This window comes from Mustela nivalis (assembly GCF_964662115.1).
Source record: "Mustela nivalis genome assembly, chromosome: 11".
NCBI classification, from domain to species: domain Eukaryota; kingdom Metazoa; phylum Chordata; class Mammalia; order Carnivora; family Mustelidae; genus Mustela; species Mustela nivalis.
Genome location: NC_139030.1, coordinates 20,699,559 through 20,711,703, shown reverse-complemented (window position 1 = coordinate 20,711,703; position 12,145 = coordinate 20,699,559). Strand labels below are relative to the sequence as shown.

The window sequence follows — 12,145 nt, the reverse complement described above, 5'->3', positions numbered from 1 at the left end:
CAGAGGGCAGCTCACCTCCAAGGCATTTCTTCCTCAGGTTCTTAATGAGTAATGGTGGTGATGATAACCTCCACAGATGTCCATGGTTTTCAAAAGGAAACCCATATTCCACCCTGAACCCGAACACATACTCTCAGTTCCCAGGCATTGGGTCTGGCACCAGAAGACTAATACAGTCTTGTTTCAGATCTCAGTATTGACTCTTTTCTTGAAAATGCCAGAGTCCCTCTCTCATAATGCTGAACCAGCCTACTGTCTTTCCTCCTGTTGTCTGTGGGGTCATGATCAGTGTATCCGTGCTCTGGGCTGTGTGTGTTTTCCTGGAATCACCCAAGGGTCAGGGTGTCTGGTGTGACTAATCATTTGGTTGGTGTGGCTTCCATAGCTTAATGGTTATTTTCCTTTATTAGTGTTGTGCTTTTCCCTTAGGCATCTTATGTCCTCATTGTTCAAAGTAAAGCCCAGTGGCCTGGGGATAGCGAATACAGACACCAGCTGGGAGGTTGTTGAGATGCAGAATCTTGGGGATATCAATCCATACCTTCCTCATTATGTTTTGTGGTATTCACCCTTTGACTTCCTTAAAGCAGTCAACTCTTAATAGGTCTGGCAGCCCCAGCTCCACCGCCTCTTCTCTCTCAGATATGCAGATTGTAGCAGGTACCCCTGGGAACTGGGGTGTCTTGGAGCTGGGGTTAGTTAGGGACTGAAAAAGCCCTCTTGGCTGGCCCCTTTGGTGACAATATTTAAGAAATCATTGCCAAATCCAAAGTTATGATGCTTTAGCCCTGTTTCTTCTAAGAGTTTCATACTTTAGCTGTTATATTCAAGTCTTTCATTCATTTTGTGTTTATTTTTATATACAGCATTAGGTAAAGCTCCAACTTCCTTCTTTGGCTATCCAGCTGTCCCAGTCACCATCTGTTAAAAGGACTGTCCTTTCTCCATGGTGTTGGTACCTTCTCAAAAATCATTTGACCATATATGCAATGCAAGGGTTTATTTCTGGGCTATTTTCTTACATTAGTCTGTAAGTCTGTCTTTATGCCAGTACCACAGTTTTGATTACTGTAGCTTTCACAAAAGTTTTGAAAATGAAATGTGTGAGTCCTCTAATTTTGTTCTTTTTTAAGATTGTTTTGGTGGGTGCAGGGTGGAGCAAAATGAACAAAGGGAATCAAGGAGTACAAACATCCAGTTACAAAATAAGTTACAGGGGATATTATGCACCACATGGGGAATATAGCTAACAATATTATATTAATTTTGTATGCTGACAGATGATAACTAGATTTATTGAGGTATACATTTTACAGTGTATACAAAGGCTGAATCACTGTTGTATACTTCAAGCTAATATACTGTATGTCAACTAATCCACAATTAAAAAAAAAAAATACGTTGGTATTCTCGGTCCTGTCAGATTCCCTATGAATTTTAGAATGGGTTTTTCTATTTCAGCAAAAAATGTCATTTGGATTTTGATAGGATTGCATTAAATCTACAGATGACTTTGGGTAGTACTGACATTTTAACATCAAATCTGTTCATAAACATGGGATGTTTCCATTTAGTTATGTCATTTTAAGCAATGTTATACAGTTTCCATTGTACAAATCTTTTACCTCCTTGATGAAGTTAATTCCTAAGTATTTTATTCTCTTGATTTTTTTTTTAAGGGGGAGCAGAGGGTGAGTGAGAGAGAGAATTAAGCAGGTTCCATGTCCAGTGCAGAGCCCAATGCAGAGCTCCATCTCACCACCCTGAGATAATGATCCAAGCCAAAATAAAAAATTGAACACTTAACCAACTGAGCCACCCAGATGCCCTAGTATTTTATTCTTTTGATGCTATTACAAATCGAATTGCTTTTATTATGTCCTTTTCAGACTGTTCACTGTTAGTTTATGGAAGCACAACCCATGTGTATGTGTGTTGATTTTGTCTCCTGCTACTTTATTAAATTCATTTATTAGTTTTAACGAATTTCTGGGGAATCTCTATAGTTTTCTACATAAGAGGTCATATCATCTACAAAAATTTTGTTTCTTCCTTTCTAATTTAGATGTCTTTTATTTCTTTTTCTTATCTAACTGCTCTGGCTAGAATTTACAAGTACTATGTTGAAGAGAAGTGGTGAAAACAGCATCTTTGCCTTGTTCCTGAACTTGGAGGAAAAGCTTTAAGTAAATCTATGATCAACATTGGTTTTTTATATATGGCTTTTATTATGTTGATGTAGTTTTCTTCCATTAGAAGCTTTTTTGAATTTTTATCAGAAAAGGGTGTTGATTTTTGTGAAATGACTTTTCTGCATCAATTAAGAAGGTCAAATGTTTTATTCCCTTCATTCTGTTAACATAGTATGTTTGCACTGATGGATTTTCATCTGTTGAACCATCCTTGAATTTCAGTAATAAATCCCACTTGGTCAGGGCATGTAATCTTTTCATATGTTGCTGAATTCAATTTACTAGTATTCTGCTAAAGATTTTTACATCAATGGGCGCCTGGGTGGCTCAGTGGGTTAAGCCGCTGCCTTCGGCTCAGGTCATGATCTCAGGGTCCTCGGATCGAGTCCCACATCGGGCTCTCTGCTCAGCGGAGAGCCTGCTTCCCTCTCTCTCTCTCTGCCTGCCTCTCCATCTACTTGTGATTTCTCTCTGTCAAATAAATAAATAAAATCTTTAAAAAAAAAAAAAGATTTTTACATCAATGTTCACAAGGAACACTGTTCTTTAGTTTTCTTCTAGCATCTTTGTCTGGCTTTGGTATCATGGTAATATTGGAAAAAGAATGAGTTAGGAAGAGTATCCTTCTCTGAAATTTTTTGGAAAAGCTGGAGAGGGATTGGCACTACTTTTTAAAGATGTATTTACTTATCTTAGAGACAGAAAGAGAGCGGGTGGAGGGACAGAGGAGAGAATATCAAGCAGACTCCCCATTGAGCACAGAGTCCAATGTAGGGCTTGATGGCATGACCCTGAGATCACAACCTGAACCAAAATCAAAAGTCGGACACTTAACCAACTGAGCCACCCAGGAACCCCTGTGATTTTTAAATGGTTGGTAAAATTCACCAGTAAAGCCATTAGGTCTGGTGCTTTTCTCTGCTGGAAGAATTTTGATTACTGAATCAATTGCCTTACTAGCTACAGGTCTTTTCAGATTTTGTTTCTTCATGATTTAGCCTTGTCAGGTTTTATGTTTCTAGAAATTTGTTCATTTCATCTACAATATCCAATTTGTTGGTGCACAGTCATTCACAGTACCCTCTTGTAATCCTTTCATTTTATAGAATTGGTAGTAATGTCCCCACTTTAATTTCTGATTTTAGTAATTTGAGACTTTTCTTCCTTAGTCCATCTAGCTAAAGTTTTGCCAATTTGGTTGATCTTTTTGAAGAAGCAACTTCTGGTTTCACTGATTTTCTCCATTGTTTTGTTTTTCATTTTTACCAGCATTTTATTGGCACAGTAAAAGTTTAGTAGGTTGTTTAACAAACCTTAACATCTCTAGAAAGATGCTAAGGGACAAGGTCCCCAATTTATAATTAGCATTATTTGATACAAAACATGTATTAGGCCAATAAATGCATGCAGAATATGACATATGCTTAAAGAACTTCAGTTTGAAATGGGTCAGAACTACAAGCTACTAGCCTGAAGAAAAACCAAGATTTAGTAACAAGTAGTTAAGGTGTAATATCACAATAAATGTTGACTATTATTAAATTTACTGCCCTGTAGATAAATTTTGAGGGCAAAGAAAAGTAAACATCATTGATGATTTTAGTACTTTGGTCTTTTGTTTACAAGAAAGGAACTTTAAACAGATCTAAAATTTGTTTCAGAATATGAATGTGGAAGGATTCTCAAAACATTACTTGTACCTTAATTGTTTAGCCACACCAGAGTGTTTTACAACTAACAACAAAAGAAACAGAAACTTAAATCTAAGCAGTCAACTTAATATAAAGTAATGTTACATAGGGTTGGTTTTTTTTTTTCCCTTAACCATAAATGTCTCTTTTGGTCTAATAGTTTCAGTAGTTTTCTTTACCTTTCCCTGTACTACTAAGGCAGTTTAAATCTGTTTGAAGGCTCTTTATTACAAAAGAAAACTGAAAAAAAGAAACATAAAAAACAAAATGTGGGAATACAGAAATGATGAACCACCATAACAATTAAGTACTCTAAGAAAGAATAATCTTTATGAGTTATATTGTGTGTTCACATAAAAATAGCCACCTTAAAGACCCTCAATTAAGAGGAACTCTATTTCAAAAAGGGGATCACTTTTCATATGTAATTACTATGAACAAAATAAATTATAATGGTTAAAATGCTTCAACTAAGACTCCTAATACATCTTGAAGAGTTTACTAATGCTCAGTACTTTCCAAGGTAATAGTAAGAATTTATGGTAATTATGCTGGAGGAGATAATAAATTAAAGTGTCAAATGTCTAGCTAACAGTCAGCAGCAATAAAAACCATGGAGTTGGGCTGATCATTTCTACTGGAATAATGAGTTGGAAGACAGGACTTTTAAATCAATAAACTGCCAAGTAATTTAATACATCATTTAATACTCTGGGCAAAAGAACACAAGATTAAATATCCAAAAACCTAAATCTTAGACTCTAAGGAAAAGTCCATGGAGAAACTCAGACTTATCTGGTGTACAGTTACCCCTCATATTAAAGATTAAGGATCTCAGCATCCCATTGGTGCTACACACGGAAATTACTGAAGAAAGTAAAATATTACGTAAAAAGATTTCTTTATTTGTAAGAAATGAACTACTTTATACATGTAATAATGGGAGCACCGTGAAAAGCTAATATGTTTTTAAGTGCTAGCTATCTTATGCACATATAACCCAGGTTCAACAGAAAGATTACCGAATCCTTATAATTTAAATATTTTTATAATTTAAATATAAATAATTAAAAAATTAAAGTATACTATGGGAAGTGAATTTTAGTTTTAAAAGTTGAACTCATTAAATACTAACAAAAGACAACACAAGTACAGTATACAGATCTAGAACTTAATGCAAAGAAACAAAAACTGAAACAAAAAAATGTAACCAATACAAACTGAACTGGCCATACTATTGTTCAATAAATAGTTTGTTGGAAGAGAGACCATTGTTTAAACTGCTCTAAATAAGCTTTGGATCGTGTTTACATACACATGTACACAGATGAACACACTTAGACAAAACATTTGTCAAGTAAAGATACAACTGTATAAAAATGGGAAAGCTGAATATGAACCATTAATAAGTAAGCAGAATACAAGATTCCTAATTTTACATTTCAAATAAATTATTGCAAAAAATCAAGATAAGTAATTTACCCTAACTTTTATCTGAAAATTCTATTGCTGAGAAAAAGGAAGTGCCAGACATCATATAAATTAGTTATACAAAGAAGACCAAAGCAAACACTTCCTCCCCTGGCCTCACCATTCACCCCATATTAAGGATTAGTTGTAGTCAAACAAAATTTAGAAACTTGGCTCCTCACCACTCCAACTTCTACATACTTCATAATTACAGAAAGTCCAATATGTAACTTGTAAGATTTGAAACAGGAATAGGTATGGCAGTAGAAAAGTTACTAAGCAAAAACTCTGTACCATTATTTGGAACCATAATCAATAGTTCAGAACAACTCCATGGCAATTACATGGGTAAGTTAACTTCTGGATATTAATGTACACAGATTGCTTGAATTAGCACTAAAGTATTCTTAAGGAAGTAATCCTTAAAATTCTATAAAAAATTATAACCTGAAACGAAACTCTGAATGAAAAACACAACTAACATTTTTAAAAAGTAGAGAGTCATGCAAGGAGAATTACTTCCCAAAGCAAAGGTTAAGCTCTATGAGACAGTCTCTACTTAAAACAATTCAACATGGTGATAAAGTAATTACATACTTCCAATGTCTGTTGGCCTCTCCCTAGTTTGATGAAAATTTTAATGTAAATGCTATCTTTAACAAATAGTAAAAAACTTAAAGATTTCTTTATAGTATTAAAGAAGCTAATATATCCCTTCATTTAAAAATGACTTTTTCTAGGGGCACCTGGGTAGCTCAGCTGGTTAAGCATCTGCCTTCAGCTCAAGTCATGATCCCAGGGTCCTGGGATGGAGCCCTGCGTTGAACTCCCTGCTCAGCGAGTGCCTGCTTCTTCCTCTCCGTCTGCCCCTCCCCTTCCGCTTGTGCTTCTGTTTCTCACTTTCTCTCTCTCAAATAAATAAATATCTTAAAAAAAAAAAAAAGACTTTTTCTAAATAAAACACTAAGGGGATGGTAAGGAAATTAAGACTTGGAGATGTATAAAATGTATGATTGTTGAGGAAAACATTTTCATTTCCCTAGGTCACTTCAAGTGTTACTGTGCTGAAGCAAGACAATGGACATAAGTTTATTCATGGTAGTTCACTTTCAGAATGATATAGAAGAAAGGAGGAAATTACTCGTTTATTCAAAATTCTTAAGGGGAAACCTATGTTAGTTGGCAAATACATCTAAATTTGAGTTTAAAAAAACAGTTGCTATTTTCAAGGCTCAAACTCATAATCCTAAACTGAGATCAGGAGTTGCATACTTAACCAAATGAGCCACCATGGTTCCCCTAATAATAGTTGCTATTAAAATTAAATCTTTAGCCAGGATGTTAGAGATACCAAAGAAAGATGAAATGTCTCCTACTATGTCAGAAGAAAGGCATTTCATAAAGAGGAACTCTGTATTAAGTTAAAAGGTAACTTTGTATTAGCCGTATTCTTCTTAACAAGACTCTATTCTCTGTTCATGTCTAACACAGTTGACTTTATATTAGGTGAACATACAGGAAAACCTTTTCTACTTATTAATCTACTTTCATTCCTAATTCCCATTACTTAAATCTCTCCCATATAAGTTATTTTGACTGTAAGCCTCTTCTTGCCAGACACCTTGTATGGAGGAACCTTGGATCTCAAAAAGTTCCAAGCAGAGTAAATATTCTCACCCATAGTAAATTCTTAATAAACATTTGAATAAACTATGAAAATAGTATTCAATGGATTAACATAAAATGAATACTCATGTTCTCTTTGTTCCTCTTTCCAATCTTTACAGTCATAATTCTATATGGAATATGATATCAAAGACCATGTCCATTTTTGCTTACTATAGTAGGTCCTTGGCATAGAACAGGCTTTCAATAAGCGTCTGATGAATGAGTGAAATTTTCCTATAATATCAACAATGGGGCCTTGATTCAATTGTGGTCATCAAAATGCTCTTGTGCCTATTACCAAGGGTAACACAACAGACATACCAGGAAATGTAATAATCCAAATTAATCACTTGTTTATTAGCATGACCTAGATGAGTGAACATTAGGTATAAAAAAGGGACTAAAAGGAAATATACTCTTTCAATCATGAATACAACAGAATTTTAGCAGATTTTCTCTGATTTAATTAGGATACTGGCATACTGCCATCACCTAGTATAGTGATTGCAGGCTTAGCAATTTTTTGTTTTAAAAAGTGTTATTACTAAAAGTGACTAGAAAAAGTATGTTATTTCTCCCAATTTCTTAGGTAATTACCACTTGACTATACTTAATCAGTGGGGCCTAAATGCCTTTTTTTTTAATAGCTGTGTGAGTTGCTTTCATTTTCTAACACATTTCTGGCACATACTGGAGAATAAACCAAATTTTTGACTGAATGAAGGAATGATATAACCTTTAAAAGAACCTTCTTATTAAAAAAAAAAAAATAGCCCTCATATAGCACTCAAGATCTTCAGGATATATTAAGAGTGATAAGAGTAATAATAAAATACTTTCTCCCAAAGTAGAATTCTTTATTCACAGGACTAAACTAAAACAAATGAGTTAGAAATAGTATTTTAAGGTAAGTTTTTGTGGCAGATTAAAGGTCTTTCCTACTAAGAGGCAGGCTGTAATTCCCTTTCCCTTGAATCTGGGTTACCTTTATTGACATATGTCACTGAAAGAAGAAAGAGGAAGAGACATTCTGAGACTTCTGAGCCTAGGTCAAAAGAACCTTTGCAGCTGTGCTTGGCTTTTGGAACATGGTTTTTGTGACTCCTGAGTCGTCACACAGTAAGTCTAACTACCCGGAGTCTCCCATGCTATAAGGGCCATAGGTAGGTGCTCACAGTTCCAGCTGAGAATACATTTCTGCCATTCCCACCAAGGTGCCAGATATGTGGGTGAAACAGTCTGGACCTTCTATGCCAGCCCATCTGTCAGTTAAATACCAGCAAAAAACATTTTTGATACCTTGTGCAGTAGAAAATTCAGTAAGCCAAGCCCTTATTCTGTCTTCCTGGCTTACGAATCATATAATATGAAAAAATTAAATGGTGTTTAAAAATTGTTAGTCCTTTGTTTTGCAGTAATGTCTTCTAAAGCAAGAAGATAACTGGAACACTTAGAAGTGAATGTATGTACTACTTGAAATAATTTTTTACCTATCTTGAATCTGTTGACTAACTCATCAATTTCCATCTATGCCTGGAATTAAAAGCCTTCTCCACAGTTAATTCTGTCATCATATATGTGTAGTGACAAAAGCCTCAAGTGACTTCTTTTCTCCCCACCAACCACTTTTCTTAGTCATGGATGATTGCTTCGCTGGAGGATTGTTTTTACTGAGAGAACTACAGTTTTTTCAACCTTGCTTATTCTGCTCTCCTTTAAGGGCTCTTAGGTTAGACTCTGTACTCTCACGACACTAACAGTTGCAGAGTGGTATGAAAAAGTAGAAAGCCAATAAAAAACATACTGGCCACATACGAATAAAAACAATTACATTACAAGTAAATACAAAACAAATTAAAGATATAAGCAATTCAAAGAGCTACACTCAACAAGCTATTCCAGAACACTGAAAACCAGCTGGTCAACATGTCCCAAAGGGTCAATTTACCCTTTTGCAATTCTGAAAGTGTGTTTGGTATGAAGAGTATAACTACATCTTGAGTATTTAGTATTTGTAGCCAAAGAGAAAATCCTGTTTACCTGCAAATCAATATTGTTGTCAATACAACGTTCATTCTTCTCTGCCAAAATCTTCCCATAGTTTTCTGATTTGATAAGATTTTCAACTCTGGTTGTATCTTTCATTTCTGCCTCCAAATCCTTCATTGTTTCAGTTTCATTTTTTACAGTAACAGTATCAGACATCCTCATCAGCAAAGGTTATTTTAGAATTCTACAGGGAACTTGAAGCCTTAGCAAGAAAGGGAAAAAAAATTAAATTCAGTTTGAAACATGTCTTAAATTCACCTACTGTACAATATTGACTAAGCGCCCTCTATGGTCCAGGAACAACATTGAATTTACATAGGTAGAAGCAAGTTTCCTGCTTTCAAAGAGTATAGAGCTTAGTGGCAGAAATACACAAATCTAAAAAAAGCCTAATACAACAAGCTAAGAGCTATAATAAGGATACGAGGTAATTCTGGTGCACATATCGCCCTTTTTCTTTTTTTAAGATTTTTATTTATTTATTTGACAGAGAGAGAGAGCACAAGCAGGGGAAGCAGCAGGCAGAGAGAGAGGGAGAAGCAGAATACCCCACTGAGCAGGGAGCCCAATGCCAGGTTTGATCTTCATTATTATGAAAAAGGAAGACACTTAACTAATTTAGACACGTAAGCACCTGCACATTACCACTTTTAAAGGGTCTTAAGAAACATTAAAGGAGTGAGCCATAACAAAGTGAAACGTAATGTTGTAGAGTTATAAAAAAAACATACTTAGATAACATGAGAAATCTTTTTTTCTAAAAGGATGTTAGGAGTATCATCCTGTAAGAAAAATGTGTTCCTATTATAGCTTTCATTTAGGTTCCTAAAGTTCTAAATTTCTTGAATTTTCCTTCAATTCCAAAAGGAAATAATTTAAAAAAAATAAATAAATAAACAGCAACATGGTATACAAAACATAGCTGGGTTGTGCATTAACAGTCCACTTTAGGAATCAAGCACTGAAAACTCTCCTCACTAATGTGAATCAGTGCCTAACAACACAGTATTGCCAGACACTCAGGAAATCAAATCCATAAGATGCCATATATTTCCATATATTCCTATATATTCCATCCATATATTTCCTATCTTTAGTGAGGTTAAGAAAACACTGGGGACCTTATACTGGATATATCAGATAAGAATGTATGAGGGACAGGTGTCAATTTATATCCTGTAAGAAATGTGATGTTTAAAAGGAGAACTTGACGTCAACAACTTTAATTTTTTCTAGTAAGTTTAAGGTGCATGACCTAATGATTTGATAGATGCATATACTGTGAAATGATTGCCATAATGTATCACTTAACATAATTACAATTAAATATCTAAATAAATGAAAAAATATCTAAACATCTAAATAATATCTAAAAAATATCTAAAAATCTGAATTTCAGAAATCCATAAAATGGATTTTTGACAACCTGAAAAGGGTAAAAAACAAAAAAAAAGAGGGAGAAGTAGATCCTAAAGTCACAGACGGACTAAATGGAATTTAAATCTTCATTAATTATATTCTATACCAGAGTTAATTGGCTTATTCTCAACACAATATGGTTACTAAGAGGTAGGGCATTTCTTAAAATACTCTGGCTCTTTGCTTTTTCTATTAAGATTTTGAAAGAAAAAGGTATATGTTTTTCTCTCAAGTGTTAAGACAGATTACCTGAAGTATCCTATGGAACTGGGATTGCGGTGTCCCACAAAAATAAAATAAAGTAATCCAAGGTTCTTTTTCACAGTTGTCAGCCAGGATGTCAAGTGTATTGAACCATCTGGAATCTGGCAGGAGGAGTCCCATGTCCTTGTCACCACTGTAGATTCCTGGGCTGAAATGGACCGTTGGGGATCAAATATATCATACCTTTCAGTGTCCTAAAGTTAAAACAAAAGGAAACCTTTTAACAAAATAGCCAAGAGAAGTAGAACACTATCTAGTAATTTAGAAATTAAAAATGCTACTATTGGTGAATTTATTATTTTCTTGTCCTAACAAGAAAATAGTTATGACATGTATTGGTTTTGTGAGCCTGAAATCACTCAGGGCACCTAGAGAATTTAGCAGTAAAAGCAGAGACGAGAAGAAAGCAAGGGAACTAATATATAATATATAATAAGAATTTAGCATGTGGTCAGTGTTGTAAGGGAGGTAACTGTTTATTTTATAGATAAAGGAAAAAAGGTTTGCCTAAGATTGTGACCAAGAATGCTTTACTCCAAGAAGAGTTTTCTTCCAGAGCTACAATTCTATGGACTTACGGGAAGACTATAATTTTCAGTAATGATCACACTCTAGATTTTTAAGAGTACAAAGAAGAAAAGGTTGTAATAAACCATTTAACATTTTCTAAGAAACCCACATTGGTCTGTTAAAAAGCAAATGTCTATAAAGGGTAGAATCACTATTTTTAAAAGACATCTGAAGTGCTAAAATTCTTTCAGTGTCATTTTTTTTTAAAGATTATTATTTATTTATTTGACAGACAGATCACAAGTAGGCAGAGAGGCAGGCAGAGAGAGAGAGAGAGGAGGAAGCAGGCTCCCCCCTGAGCAGAGAACCTGATGTGGGGCTCGATCCTAGGATCCCAGGATCACAACTGAGCTGAAGGCAGAGGCTTTAACCCACTGAGCCACCCAGGTGCCCCCAGTGTCATCTGCTTTTAAAGTCACTTTCATTTTATGTTTCTCTAGTGCAAAGGAATTTATTACAGCAAATAAACAGCTCTAAAAATCCTACATAGCTTTCCCATTTTCCTTTGACAGTGCTCTTGTCAATAAACAGAACAGTACAGTTTAAAGGTGAAACAATTGAAAATAGTACGGTGTAAGCACAAAGAGATAATAATATTGCCAACCATGCATCACAGAGCCATTCACATCTTATACTAGCTCTTCAAAAACTATTTTAAAATATAATTAATTTAGAACCCTGATATAAATTCAGATCAGTTTTCATGTCTCAATTTCACTAAGAGATAACAGAAAGGAGGAATCAAGGAATGCCCTAGTTGTTTTCTGACATTGCCTTCTCTGTTTCACCGAGGTTGCTAGGCCACTAAATCAAATAACTTCT

The 12,145-nt window shown here is 34.7% G+C and overlaps 1 protein-coding gene across 14 annotated transcripts in view; it reads right to left on the bottom strand.

Annotated features, from left to right (window-relative positions):
- Positions 1-10,876, bottom strand: part of R3HDM1 (R3H domain containing 1) — a 131,319-nt gene extending 120,443 nt beyond the window's left edge. For 11 of the 14 annotated variants that reach the window (XM_082689284.1, XM_082689290.1, XM_082689291.1 and 8 more), the window contains exons 1-2: positions 10,739-10,876; positions 9,062-9,272 (exon numbers count right to left, since the gene is read on the bottom strand). In XM_082689284.1, coding sequence (XP_082545410.1) covers positions 9,062-9,232 — 171 coding nt within the window. In that variant the 5' untranslated portion in view covers positions 9,233-9,272; positions 10,739-10,876. Of the gene's footprint in view, positions 1-9,061; positions 9,273-10,738 lie in introns of those variants that run through there. The other 3 variants (XM_082689285.1, XM_082689288.1, XM_082689289.1) reach the window with 2 other exon arrangements.
- Positions 10,877-12,145: the final 1,269 nt, after the last annotated feature.